Raw genomic sequence first — 15,738 nt, 5'->3', positions numbered from 1 at the left:
GAAAGAGCAATAATGCCTTCAGGAACCTCAATTGAAACGCTTTGCTCACGTAAATGCTTCAAAGTAACAGGATACTTTTAAAAGGAATTAATTGGATGTGACATTTGAAATGCATCCTGTTGAACATTCTTCCAAGAGCACGTGACAGAATTAAAGACCATACAAAACCTTATTTTGCAACGTAGATAAGGAATCTTTGTCTGGAACGCGATAAATTATGGTTCGTCATTACAAAACCAACAGTGAATCTTATATTTAACAATAGATATAATATCCGTATCATTAGTAGTCTAAGAATGAAGAGCGAGCTATTTTCAATTCTCCGAACACATAAGGAACAAATTAAATAGATACTAGTACATGTAGTTTGTTAAATATCAAAACAGTTAATTTGAAATTCATATTTGAATCTTCAGATCTCAGTGATTTAACGACTGGAATATCTGTATAGTTACCATACAAACAATTTTCCATAAATATTGCAGACTGTATAATCGCATGAAACAAAAGTTACCGGTTATAAAATAGAAAACAGCCATGGTTTACAGTACGATTCCCTATATGCATGTTGCATATGTCGTACTTGGGATATCGTCTTGTTCAACGAACGGACTGCTTGTTTGGATTATATTTCGTAAACGACGTCTTCGCACGAATAGTAACATTATCATTGCCAGTCTGTCAATCAGCGATTTCTTATTAGGAGCGACAATAGCACCTGTAGAAGTAGCCCATACTCTACAGACAACTTTTACTATTGTTGGGTATGGTTGCTTAGCACACCAGGTCATGATGATATATATACCACTTGTATCCATACTTCATTTGCTGGTTGTTGCATTGGAACGATTTGTGAAAATTGTGTACTCGCTTCGTTATGTTAATATTATAACAAAAAATAGAGTTGCCGTATTGATTGTCTTTGCTTGGACTTTTCCACTTTGTGTGTCTGTAGTACCCTTTACAAATTCGGACTTGTTTTCTACCGGAAACGCTTCCGACCAATCATGCTCTACGCTTGATCTACTTTCCTGTCCTTATATTGCATTTGTTTTCACAGTAATTGGCACTACTTGTATAATAATGACTGTCTTATATGGAATAATATTAAAAATAGCTTGTCGTCATGCCATGGAAATTCGGTGTATAAATGTTCAAATATGTAAACAGAAAAGCACTTACAACATACGAGAGTTGAAAATTGTCGGTGTATTAATAGTAACTGTCGGGTATTTCATAATATCATGGACACCTTTCACTGTTGCTGTTTTTGAACAATGCATTTCTTCCAGATATCCGTCATACTGGTATCCTGTTGTGTTTCTTGCTTATTTCAATTCTACAGTTAATCCGATGATTTACGGGATAGGAAACAGGGATCTGAGAATGTCATTGACGGAGTTATGTTTTGGTAGAAAGCATGATGCACAAATTCCTAGTAACTTGACAACAGTTACAACAATTGCAAAATACGAGGACTCCATTGGACATACAGCTTTTTAAATTTGTAATAATTTAGGAAATATTGCAAGGTGTATGGAATAATGTATTATGATAAGATGGAGTTTACATATTGTTTTATTGCTGTGTTTAAGCTCTAACCCGGAACATGTGAAACGAAAATGTTGGGAATATATGTTAACAGAACAAGACTATATTATCATAAACAACATTTGTTACATGAGTTTTGTTTTAAATGCATTATATTATTGAAGAATTTTGACAATGATTATACTGATTTTAAGACACAATTCTGTCTGTACATGTACATGCACTCTTAAGCTGTGGAATATTGATTTCATAGAAATAGTGGATCTTAAACTTCAATTTCAATACTATCTTGTTCACTCAGTGGCATGACGATATAATGGACAACTCAAAAGAATTAAAAACCTTACTGACATATTTATATTGAATTATTATGGCAGATAACACTTACGAATCTATCTGAATTAGTGGCTCTTGATTGTGGACAGGAGGAAAAGAATGTGACTGTTTTGGAAGCACTAAACACCCACCTAGTGGTGCAATAACATAACGCACATAAGAATAAATCAGGTTGAACGTTCTTGCCTCATAAGATAACGTAGGTACTGAGCACATACACAACTAACCTTGCTAAGTACTCGTACAGCATACTAAAGTAATCTGCTTGTAATGTTTTGATATTCAATGGTAAAGGGGGAGGGTTGAGATCTCATAAACATGTTTAACTCTGCCGCAATGTTGCGCCTGTCTAAAGTCAGGAGACTCTGGTCTTTGTTAGTCTTGTATGATTTTTAATTTCAGTTTCTTGTGTATAATTCGGAGTTTAGTATGACGTCCATTGTCACTGCACAAGTATACAGATGTTTTGAGGGGCCAGCGGAAGGACACCTACGGGTGCGGGAGTTTCTCGCTACATCGAAGACCCATTGGTGGCCTTTGGCTGTTGTCTTCTCTATGGTCGGGTTGTTGTCGCTTTGACACATTCCCCATTTCCTTTCTCAATTTTATTATTTTCATTTTGAGATTAATAGTTGGAGCCTGATAAGACTAGTAAGACTGTTCTTACTTTTTTAAAAAGATAATATATGTATTTATTAAATTAAGCTTGGATAATTGCTTTACATGATTCATTGTGATTGCCATTACCAGAGTTTTTAATTGTATTGAAAGGAAATATACGGTTGCGACCTCTAAATGCACTCATCATAGATACCAGGGTTGAAATTGTGTGCGCCAGTCTAAAAAAATACTCATTGATGACGCTCGAATTAAAAAAGTTAAAAAGTCCAAATAAAGTACGAAGTTGAAGAGCTAAGAACAGGTTTTTTTTGTTTTTTTTTTACATAATTGATGTGCTTGTAAGTCGAATCAATCAGGATTTAGTGGTAAATGGACGACAGTTTAAGAGAGGCTAAAGACACCAAATTGACATTCAAACTCATAAGTCGAAAACATTCTAACACTGCCATGGCAAAAAACAAACAAAAAACATCAAAAAACATTTACCAGATACCATTTATAAAGGCGATGAATATAAGCACCTTATGGTCATCAACCGTACGGCCTTCATCACTAATGTAAACCCATACCTTAAAGTATAGGCTGTAAACACAATCATCGATCCATACCGATTTTATTATTGCTTGATTTAATGCTTCATTCATCTTCGATCGTGTCCTGCTTCGCCGTCATGCCCTTTACGCAATGTCGTCTTGTTGATTCTCACGTCAAAATATTTGTTCAAAAGGACACAGATTTGAAAAGAAAAAGGACATAAATTTGGGACGTATATGATGCAATATGAAAAGGACACATATTTGAGTAAAGGACATTTGAGACCGGGCATAGATTTGAGGCTAATATATATATGTAAGTCCGACTCCGTTTTAACGTACGTTTAAATATTTAGTGCTTATCTGCTTATCTAAATGAACATTATTAATATCAGTAATACAATTAGTTCCAAAAGGTTAGACAGTCTGTGTGAATTTATACACTAAATATGTCTTACAGACAGGATATCTTTATATGATTAAACAGTAATATTGCCATACTTCACAAGTGGTATTTTCATTAAAGACGGCGGAGTTTTCAAAAAAAGTGACGAAAAATTTTCCAAAATTAACGTACATTAGGTGTTGATAGATTTAAAAAAAATATATGCGTTTCCACAATCTTTCAGGCGAATATCTTAAACTGATATATCCGAAGCATTCATCCTTTATTTTTTTTTTAAATTCTCGCTTAATCACTATGAGAGGTTTGCATGAACAAGTTTTAATTAAAATAACTTATTTAATAAGTCGTTCGTATCCAGTCAGAATGAATTTCATGATAGCATTTCACTAAGATTTTTCCCTCTAGCATATAGCATATGTAGATGTATGTTAGCTTCTAGAAATTGAGTGCATGTTAATGTATGTTTTTTTTAAACGATAAGGCACATGCAAAGCCTTGAAAGTTCAAAATAAGAAAATTTTATAAGATCAGCTGATGATCTTTATCATTATTGTTAAAAACACGAACGAGCAGAACTTACGTAAAAATTTTAAGAACGACCTAACTTGTAACCTATAATTTTGAATGTGTCTACCTGAAAGCCCTTTGACTTCGTCCAAAATTCGTAATCGATAGACTGCATATCAGACAAAGGTCTGATAAGAACTTTACAATATCCGGAATTTCAGGTCTTTTGAACGCCATGTTAGCTACCTGGATATCTTTACTTAGTATTTGTTCCTCAGGTAATACATAATATATTTAAGGTTTTTCATGGAACCAAAATGATACACCCACAACTAACTAGTTAAAAATCACGCAGTAACCATTCGGTCAAATTAAGTTATTCGGCAAATGTGCGCCTTTTCAATTGTCAAATTAGTCAGTTACAGTGTACCAATGTATATAGAATTTAGTTTTGTAATGTTTCACCATGTAACAATTAACAGAAGATTAACATGATCTAATTACTTTTGCATGTTCACGTCGTCTATAATTAAACTGAAATTGAAAGAACAAGTCATTCACGTCAGTTTGCAAAACATATGTTTTCGTCATTAAATATCAGTTCACAAGATAATTATTATAAGTCATGCTCGATGCTCGTTTTAACAAAGGAAGAACTTAAACCTGTCAATATCTCTATGCAGAGCGTAAGCAAAATCTAATTTTAAATATTTTCTTCCACTTTCTATTAAACACAATGTAAAATTAAGCAGATGTGGTATGCTGCACTTTTACATCTTTTATAGTACATATTATGGAATACAACAATGAGCAAATCACATTACACATAGTAAGCTATAAACATGATAAAAGCTCCCGGAATGAAAAAAAAATGTGAAACTATTAAGGATGTTCGCTACTCTGTTTTGAAATAACAAGCCTTTTTGAAAGACTGTTATAAATTGAAAGTATATACATAAAGGATGTAAAAAAACAGAAAAAATTAAGAGTCTGTGTGCTAGTTTCTGAGATATAAGACATTGAAAATTTGGCGGGAAATGATTTTCTCTAGATTTTTCTTACAATTATTATGGCACCTTTTTTCTTTAAAAAACTAAAAAAAATAACAAAGATTTTATAAGATTTCAATTATGGCCTTTTACGCTACATGTAAAAAAATTATGAAAAGAAAAGTAGGGGTAAGTGGGCAATTTTTTCAATATCACTAAACGGATGAAACCAGAGGGTGCTGAATATCTGACAAAAATTCAAAAACAAGAGGAGCCAACATCCATAGGATAAGAAAACAAACGGTATGAATAGTTCTTATATATACAATCAACATAATACAATATGGAAAGGAGCAACTGACAGCAACCACTGAAATACAGTGGTTTGGAAAAGCACTTAAAGAATGTTGCGTGGTCAAACATGATTGGAGCGCAATTCTTCCCCATTATAACAAACTGAGAACCCTTACATTCACTCCCTTCAACATTTATACTGCAATGTCCTGGTAAGATCTATAACTTTTTGAAAAAAACATTTTTCGAAATGCAAACGATAATAAAGGTTAAACGTGTTTGTTCAAGGCCTTCTTAATGTGGTACCTAACACTACAGGAAGATAACTCTGTAAAATCAGCTAAACTTTTTAATTACGTTGTGTTGTCATTTAAGGGAATACTAAGCTTTTCAATGATCAAAATAAGTGTTTGACAAAATGCTATATAACCAGTGTATTTTTTCTGATAAAACGGTTGGTTCAAATTTTTGTAAATTTTTATATTTTTGTCAAAGGGTCGAAGTAAATAATTTGTCAAAATTTTATGAAAATTGAACGAGCTAAATTAATTTTAGTGAAGGTGTTGGGTACCACCTTAACTATTGATTTATCTTAATCAGTGTTTGCTGGAACATGGAGTAATCCTAATTGTGCTCCTGGAAGACACACCATTGTTCATCTTTTTGAATGGAAATGGTCGGATATTGCAGCAGAATGCGAGAGATTTCTTGGACCATACGGTTACTGTGGCGTACAGGTACTGTTAAAATGTACAAAGCAAGTAAAACAAAAAACAGCAAAAGATCAATGCAGACGAATTTTGATATGTTTCAGGAGTCTTAGATTTAAGAACATTCATTTTAAAAGAAATATTAAGTTTAAAGCAGTTGCAATTGATCATAGCAAATTTAAGAAAAAAGACATTTGAGATTAAATGAACAACATTTTCAGTACGTATCAGACAAACGATATGTTTCGAAACTTTGTTTTTGTGAATAAACCAATATTTTGTATTGTCTTTTTTTTGCGATTGGTTTCTTATTGATTTTTTTATTATTATCCTCTATATATTTTCATACATATTTGTCTTTGAAGAGTGGTTTTATTTGGTTTGTTAGTTTGTTTTAATTATGTTTATATATTGACATTTTCTACTGAGTCTGGATTGGTATTACAAAAGAGTTTGACTCAATTTCGTTCAATTTTGAGTTCTTGTAACTCCTAATTAATAATAATAATAATAATGATAATTATAATACTTTTACTACTACTACTACTACTAATAATAATAATAATAATAATAATAATAATAATAATAATAATAATAATAATAATAATAATAATAATAATAATAATAATAATAATAATAATAATAATAATAATAATAATAATAATGATAATAATAACAATATAATAACCATAATGATAATTTGAATAATATTAACTTACTAATATCTAGTTAAAATAATAATAAAGTAAATACAGAAAGATAGCTATTTTACTTCATGTGTATTATAGTGACAAAATAAAGGACATACTTCGGTAGATTCACAAATTTTTTTTAGTTTATGTCAGTGATCATGTAAAGATAGTCTGTCTGTTAGAAATATTAAGTGCATTAATTCACACATACTTTCTAACCTTTTGCAACTAATTTTAGTATTGATATCATTAACGTTCATTCAGATAAGCACTATCTAGTACATGTACACCTGGTAAACTTAAATCAGAAGGAACATAAGCTTACCATTTTCTCAAATTCAATACATCTTTAAATTATAATGTTATGATTAGAAATAAATGTAAACGTTGCATTACGATCGAATAAAGAATGGCGGTCTACTACATCACTTAAATAAATTGAGTTATAAAGTTATTATGCAGATTTGACACGTGATCACCTAGTATGTGATCTGTACTGATTGGTGAGCTTATATAGGAAAACATGATTTATTTATAAATTGATGTGAACCTAACTTTCAGTAAAAAAAGAGGTGAGAGATACATGAGAGATATTCTAATTGAGTCGGAAAAAAAACTGACAATGTCATAACAAAAAAACGACAAACAACAGTACACAAAAAACAACATATAAAACTAACGACTGAGCAACACGGTAGGTTATATCAGGTGATCCGGAACTGTAATCAGATCTTTCTCTTCATTTTGCACCCGTCGTGTTGCTCATGTAAGTACAAACTCGATATTAAGTCAAGTTCGTTGAGTCACATTCGAGAAAAAGAGGACGGAATAGTGGTTTATACATTTAGAACATATTATTCGTAATCTGAGAAACAAATAGTCCACAACGGTCAACCAACTTGTGATGGCGCACGTCAAAGTTTTCGAATTAATTATTTCAACTACTTGTACTCTTTAAACCAGTTTGTAGTGTCTTTTGTTCTTTTTGTCGTTTGATCTGCTTTGTTTAGATCTGATATGTCAAACCCTTTGAATTTAAAATATTTTTTAGTTTGTTCTTATGTTGTGCTGTTACACTACTTTTCCCGGTTAGGACAGGATTAAAAACGTTTAATACAACCACCTTTTTTAGGAGCCAGGCCAAAGTAAGGAGTCTGTTATTCATTGTTGTCGTTGATGACTGTCTTTCAGATTTTGTTGTCGATTATTGTTCAAGCACAAATTGGGCCGTTGTTATGTCGGGGTTTATTATACTTAATACTGTACGGTTTTTGCGCATTGTTGTATGCAGTACGAAAACCTAAGCTGACTTACATTCAGTTGTGTGGTCTCTTGTGAATTGGTATCTCATTTGACGTTGATACCACATCTCAATTTTATACATGTATCAGTACTTTAATTTTTACGACATCTTCTCTCAACGTATTGTGTCACTAGTCTGTCAACACTGAAGTTGTGAGTTCGAATTCGCACGACTCATATCTTAGATGACTAGGTTTATCAATTTTCCTACCGATGTTCGAGTTTCTCTCCGGGCACTCCAGTTTCCTCCACCTATACAAAAAAAAACTGACCGCCACGAAATAGCACAGTAGTGGTGAAAGTGGCGTTAAACATCAATATATCAATCAATTAATCAACCATTCAATCAAACTTTCAGTATTGTTATATTTTTATGATATATTAAGGTTTCTCCGCCAAACGAGAACCGTGTTGTGACATCACCAAATCGACCATGGTGGGAAAGATATCAACCTGTCAGTTATAAATTAGTCACAAGAAGTGGTAACAAGGCTCAGTTCACTGATATGGTACAGAGATGTAATAAAGCTAATGTGAGGTGAGAAAATTATCAAGCTAATTGTAACTGTGATCTTCTGTCATTCATACGCTCTTATTAAGTATCATTAGTAAGCCTAAAGAGCTTGTCGTTTGCAATTACACATTTATTTTATAATGAATGAGACAGAAACCTTCAAACAGAAATCGAAGGCAACATACGGTATCGTTTGGTAACTATATGATCTATGTAAACTTCAGATTTTCTCCCATCGATAGTATAAAACCATTTATGAATCACTGACCAATTGATAACATGAATGGATATGTTATTTTAGCTACAGGGCGTACACTAGTTACAAGCTTTCATGTCGTAATAAAAAGCTTGTTGATCTCTGAAGTATTTCTCAAAAGGATGGTTTGACTGGCAGTACAGCATAATATCCATACGTATTATTAAAGAAATTCATATACATGCGGCAGTAGCATGCATCTATTTTTTTTGCCTTTTGCGTTGTTTATTTCTTCTATGTTGAGGAATATCAAACGAAATCAAATATATTGCGTTCTTAATGGGCAAACTATTACGAAATCAATATGTTTAAATTTCCTCTAGGATTTACGTGGATGCTGTAATAAACCATATGACAGGAGCCGGTGGGCAGGGAACAGGAACAGGCGGATCCCACTGGGATGGTGGCGCCCTGAGTTACCCAGGCGTTCCTTTTTCATCGTGGGATTTCAACGGAAACAATGAATGCCATTCTGGAGATATGAATATCCATAACTATGGAAACAAAGATGAAGTACGAAACTGTCGTCTGGTGTCCTTGACAGACTTAAAACTAGGAAAAGAGTTCGTACGAAGCAAGATCGCAGAATATATGAATCACCTTATCTCTATAGGTGTTGCTGGTTTCCGAGTGGATGCTGCTAAACACATGTGGCCCGGTGATCTACAAAATATATATGGAAAGCTTCATGGTTTAAATTCACAGTATTTTCCTGGTTCCCCGAGACCTTTTGTCTTCCAAGAGGTAATTGATATGGGCGGTGAAGCTATCAGCGCATCGGAATACACAGGATTTGCACGTGTTACGAATTTCATCTTTGGAATTAAACTTGCGCAAGTGTTCAGAAGACAGAATGCGGCAAAATATTTACGGACCTGGGGAGAGGCATGGAGTATGCCAAAAACAACTGACGTGGTCGTATTCATTGACAACCATGACAACCAGAGAGGACATGGCGGGGGAGGTGGGTATATCTAAAATTTGTATTTATTATTCGTTAGGAACTGAATGCTTATTATTTGAATCATATTAACATTTTGCACATGTTATGAATTTGGATGACACATATATTGTATGAATGTGTTTTAGGCCTTGTTTGAATAGAGTAGCGAACATTCTTAAGTATTAATAAAATTGTTCGTTCCTTTTTGTCAAACATAGGTTTCCAATATGGGATTTTCTCATTGCTAAAGTCGTAATGTGACTTGTAATTGTTCATATGGTTGTCTATAGATTGGTATGAATAGTCGTCGGATTCAATGGCAATTATACCACGTCTCCTTAGATGATATTTTTATATATTGTATAATATATATTGAATTTTGACAGTTTGAAGGAATTTGAATATGCCAAAAAATCAATTAGTTCAAATTCGATATCACGTATGAAATTTTAAGCATATAGGCAAGTTAACTTCGTTTTTGATAGACCAGACATACATTTGTTGTCTTAAGACTGCTACAGACCTATTACATGTATTTAAATAATTAAGGGACCGTATGCTTGTTTTCGACATATAAGCCATTGATTATTTGGCGGGAAATTATATTCTCTAGACTGTTCATACATTTAACACAGGCACCCTTTTTCTTAAAAAATAACAAGGATTTCATAGCATTTTCAAATGTGGCTTTTTAAACTATATGTAATAAAATTCTGGAAAGAAAAGTAGGGGTCAGTAGAGAATTTTTTTTAATGGCACTACTTAAAATTTTAATAAACAGTGATATTGTTTTTTTCAGGAGGTGTACTGACACACAGCGACCCGAAAAGATATAAAATGGCAACTGCCTTCATGTTGGCACATCCTTATGGTTTCACAAGAGTGATGAGCAGTTTCAGTTTTGGCAGGTGATTTTAATTATCCATTTCTATGTTCCATTATTCATTCTCTATAAGTAAATTAAAAGGGGAGGGTTGTGTACTTAAATCCCTAGGCTAGGCTTGGCCACATTTTCATTAAATTGTAAATTGATGATGATTAGACTATCCGTTCTAAGAAATATTGCATTTGATAAAATTAAGGACGTTAAACTATTAGTCAGTGACTTCTATCCCGCCCCCGATAAAAAAATAATAGAAAAATCACAGGACATGTCTAAATATCATTTGAGCTTTGGTGTCGAGAAAAAAAGAAGCTTTCTATGTCAAAAGTAAATTTGTTCTCAGAACTTTATAACTGAACGGAAAATAACAGTTACAACAACTACGTGTAATTTATCTTATATGTTATTCTATCGAGAAAGTAGTCCTTATTTCAGTTACATAATTTTCTAAATCTTTGGTAAGCTTAAATCAACCATTTTTTCATGCCCCGCATAGGGGCATTATGTTTTTCGGTGTGTGCGTCTGTTCGTTGGTTCGTTGGTTCGTACGTTTGTTCGTCTGCCTGTTCCGCTTCAGGTTAAAGTTTTTGGTCAAGGTAGTTTTTGAAGAAGTTGAAGTTCAATCAACTTGGAACTTAGTACATATGTTCCCTATGATAGGATATTTCTAATTTGTATGCCAAATTAGAGTTTTGAGTCGAATTTAATGGTCCACTGAACATGGGAAATTATAGTGCCCGTTTCAGGATAAAGTTTTTGGTCAAGGTATGTGTTGATGAAGTTGGAGCCCAAATCAACTTGAAACTTCGTACACATGTTCCCTATTATATGATCTTCCTAATTGTAATGCCAAATTAGAGTTTTGACCCGAATTTCACGGTCCACTGAACATAGAAAATGATAGTGCGTGTACTATGGACACATTCTTGTTGTTTTCTAAAATAAATTCCATTCTTACACAGACTATTCATTTTTTCTCACGCATAAAAAACATATTTGCAATGTAAGACTCATCACTTATTTAACCATTATCTATCCCACAAAATAGTGTGTATCAACTTTCATAAAAAATACGGTTAATAGACTACGTCAACATGGAGCGATTTTACATGTTATATTTAATCGAGTCTTGCATACCCATACTTCATATTTTCAAACACGATGACACAGGAAGTACGACTGAAACCGCCACTTAATAAATGTTCAGGTCACCATCACGAATTGGTTGACCGATACGATGTGTTATTGTCTCGACTCACTAGTGACAAGTTTTTTGGACGTAGGTCTTTAGAATATAGAATAGCCCTCTACTTTAGCCCTATTCCTGATTGGGAAATTTGAAATGAGTTTGTTTTTTTGCAGATGATGCATAAATAGCAGAAAACGCTTACCCTGACAATGCACTCGTTCTCAGTCATTCCGTAGTTCGTGCGATACCTTTAGGTTTTGTTTGTTACCTATTTGTGTCTTTTCTTAATCCATTTACGTGATTCGAACATCAGGTAAACCCCAGTTGCCTAAACTTATATTCTCAGCATATGTAAATAATTCATTTGAAAAAAATATATAATGTGAGGTAAAACGAAGATGCGATCATAAAAATGTTTTGCAGTGTTGCTTGTTTGTGCTTCTTTTGAATTTTTATTTACAATCTGAAGTACAACTACATGCATTTTGGTTGATTGTTTTAATACAAATTCTTAGGCAAATGAGAAAAAACAATAAAATGTTCAAATATATTATATAGTTCCGACGAAGGACCTCCTCATAACGGAGATATGTCTACAAAGAATGTTAACTGGGGATCGATATCAGACTTAAGCTGTGGCAATGGTTGGGTATGTTATGTTTACATTTTAAGTAGATAATAAAACTATGGCTACAAACTCGTAAGAAATAACAGATTTATAATTGAAATAAGAAGAACTATGGTGTTTATATTGAAGAGACAAAATATCCAATTGATAGCTTTTATAATCATACAGATCGATTGATGAATTGACTTGCATTATCCAAATGCGTTACAAAAGACATTTGTATAATTGTATAAGAATGAGTCGGAGTGTATACTATATTTTTTTTCTAAATCCACCCCAATGAATTCATAGGAGCACAAATTACAATCTGTACATGCATTGTGGATCATTATGGGTTAATCTTTCGAACCTGGAACACATGTTTTCTTTAATATTTATTTCCACTTTGAATCGAATATATGCACAAATATACATGATAAACTAGAAGTACACATTTGTGCCATAATGTTCAAAAACTAGTTAGATTAAGACGCAATCAATTTGATTTACGACTGCTATTCCGACTGATCATTCATCTTTATGAGGGCATGGCATTATTTCTACTAGCAAAAGATATGTTTTCACTTTAATACAAAACGAATTGCTTTTTTACACAAACATACAGGAACAGGTTTGTTTGTAACTCGTTAATAAATGAAAACAAACTGTTGTTTTTGTTTTCCTCGCTTCTGAAATGTTTTTTTAAAGACATCTGCTCAACTAATTTATAGAAAATAAATGCGCCCCAATTGAAGATGAATTGGTGGTTACTTACTGGCCAACATAAACACTAAAAGAAAACTTTAAAAGTTTGAAAAACATTTGTTTATTTAAATAAGAAGGACGCAGTTGTCATTTAACAGTTGCCCTCAAACCATAAAACCATCGCTTATTTTACAGGTGTGCGAGCATAGATGGCGTGAAATCTATAACATGGTGGCATTCAGAAATGTTGTAATGGGAACCAATATGCAACATTGGTGGGATAATGGTAACTACCAAATAGCGTTTTCCAGGGGAAATAAAGGATTCATTGCGATAAATGTAGAAACGTCTGATTTGAATAGAAATTTACAAACTGGACTCCCACAAGGCACTTACTGTGATGTTATATCCGGAAGTTATGATGGTAGCAAATGCACTGGTACAGAAGTGCATGTGAATGGAGATGGAACCGCTCATTTCAATATCAGGAGTAGTTCAGATGATCCCATGGTGGCAATACATATAGGTATGAATTTGTAAACAAATAAGTATTTGTTCTATCATGTAAAGAAAAAAGGAAAAGAGGGGCGGAAGATACCAATAGGATTTTTAAACAAACTATTAAAAGACAATTTGAAAACATCATGTAAAAAAATCCCCCAAAACGACAAAAACAACCTAAAAACTAAAGGCAAAACAAACCTTACTAAAAACCGCTTATGATCTCTAGTGTTCCGGAAATGGTAAGCAAGGCATATTGATCTATTTCATTCCTTTGCATAATTTAGATAAACATAATCTTTAACTATTTATTTAAAGATAAAATAATACCTCTTATGCAGTACATTCATTTAAATAGGCAAGGACACAGCTGAATAAAATGAAAATTTCTAAATAATTTTCAAATTCGATTTTTTTTTTTTCAGGTGCGAAGAAAGGAAGTCAGAGAAAAGTAACAACATAAACAATCACTTATTTCTAATCATAACACTGATGAATTGTTACCAAAAAGATATGACATTAAATAATCGGTATATTTAAATAAATGTAAAAGTCTCAAACAGTTATTGTACTTCGACAATTTTTTAGAAACCTTACATGAATGTTATAAATAAACTCATCATAGATACCAGAATTTAAATTTTGTACGTCTCGTCTACAATAGACTCATCAGTGAAGCTCGAATAAAAAAAAGTTAAAACGGTCAAATAAAGACCAAGGCGAAATGCTTTTTTTCGATCTTTGATCGAAAGACCTTTTACAAATGATATTTATTTAAAGTTATTCAATGTTAAGGGAATGACAACATTTGTGTCATCTGTTGCGCAAAGTTGTTGATCCAACGTTAACTCGTATTCTGTGAGACTCTACATTTTAGCACCTGTACTTCGACAATTTTTATGAAAACTGAATGAATGATATAGATAAACTCATCATAGATACCAGAATTTAAATTTTGTACGTCTCGTCTACAATAGACTCATCAGTGACACTTGAATAAAAAACGTTAAAACGGTCAAATAAAAAGAAAGTTGAACAATATCGAGGACCCACAATCCCTGAAATTTTCACTTTGTTTTGCCTATTTGTAAAGCTTGGCTGCAGAAATAAAAGATGTTGATTCTATTGCCATTTTAAGAAATCACCTGTGAGTTGCTTCTCTCAACAAATTATGCCCGCGGCAATCTTTATTTTGTTTGGCCAATGTCAAAAATTTTTCCAAAATTGCATCGCAGATTGTTCGGAAACAGTAGAGGACAGCTGATTGGAAGATTTGATATAGTCGAGCATTGCATATTGTCCGCATTTATGAACTCTATGAGCTTACCTTGGAGTTTGGTGTTTTTTTTAAGACGTTTTTACTAGGAAAGACGTATGTTCTAATTAAAAATTATCAAAACTCTTCTCTTTTGCTACTAAAAGGTGAAATATTTTGGTAGTTTTAGGACATAGAAGGCAATACAAACAGCAGCTTTTGTCATAATTGAATTTCTTTTCATAATGAAGGTTAATTTGTCTGGTTAGCGATCCAAGTTTATTCTAGTTTGATCATATTCCCTTTCTATAAACTGCTTTTGTCTTTTGGTAGCCTGTACTTGTTCACAATGTACGATAGTCGATACCCGATAAAAGCTTGTTTTAAATAAGAAGATGTGGTATGAGTGCCATTGAGACAACTCTCAATCCTATGCATAATGATTAAAAAGTTAACAATTTTAGGTCAAAGTACGGCCTTAAACGTGGAGCCTTGGCACACACCAAACAGCAAGCTATTAAGGGCCCCAGAATGACTAGTATGAATTCGAAACAATTTAAACAGGAAACCCACCGGTCTAATTTATATAAAAAACGAGTAACGAGAAACACTTATAAACCACACCAACAAACGACAACCACTGAACAACAGGCTCCGGACTTAGGATAGAGGAGTAAAAATGCAGCGGGTTTAATCGTTTAACAGGCGCCAACCTTCACCGCAACCAGTAGTGTTACATTACAACATAAAAATACACACTATAAAATATCAATTAAAATGTCTTAACTCAATCAAAAAGAGATTTAAACAAAAACAACTAAACATACAACGAACAAGTTTGATCTATGACACAATATGAATACAACATGAAAAAGAGATGTGCGAACCGTGTCGAAAAAACTCTAACCTTGGACAAAATGGCATTGAACAACGTACACAGGTAA

At 32.9% G+C, this 15,738-nt stretch overlaps 1 protein-coding gene across 1 annotated transcript; it reads left to right on the top strand.

Moving 5' to 3' along the window:
• Positions 1-4,129: 4,129 nt before the first annotated feature.
• LOC134691029 (alpha-amylase-like) lies at positions 4,130-14,026 on the top strand. The gene is made up of 8 exons (XM_063551219.1): positions 4,130-4,232; positions 5,838-5,974; positions 8,328-8,479; positions 9,035-9,675; positions 10,454-10,562; positions 12,285-12,375; positions 13,234-13,564; positions 13,965-14,026. The coding sequence occupies exons 1-8, from the start codon at positions 4,190-4,192 to the stop codon at positions 14,000-14,002; spliced, it is 1,542 nt and encodes a 513-aa protein (XP_063407289.1). The 5' UTR covers positions 4,130-4,189; the 3' UTR covers positions 14,003-14,026.
• Positions 14,027-15,738: the final 1,712 nt, after the last annotated feature.

This window comes from Mytilus trossulus, chromosome 11, assembly GCF_036588685.1.
Source record: "Mytilus trossulus isolate FHL-02 chromosome 11, PNRI_Mtr1.1.1.hap1, whole genome shotgun sequence".
Classification (NCBI taxonomy): domain Eukaryota; kingdom Metazoa; phylum Mollusca; class Bivalvia; order Mytilida; family Mytilidae; genus Mytilus; species Mytilus trossulus.
The sequence above is the reverse complement of the archived record's forward strand: the minus strand, read 5'-3'. Positions and strand labels throughout refer to the sequence as shown.

Coding starts and splice junctions, on each gene's coding strand:
- LOC134691029 (XM_063551219.1), top strand. CDS start 4,190: ATGTTAGCTACCTGGATATCTTTACTTAGTATTTGTTCCTCAG. Junction 8,480..9,034: donor TGTAATAAAGCTAATGTGAG/GTGAGAAAATTA, acceptor AATTTCCTCTAG/GATTTACGTGGATGCTGTAA. Junction 9,676..10,453: donor GAGAGGACATGGCGGGGGAG/GTGGGTATATCT, acceptor TGTTTTTTTCAG/GAGGTGTACTGACACACAGC.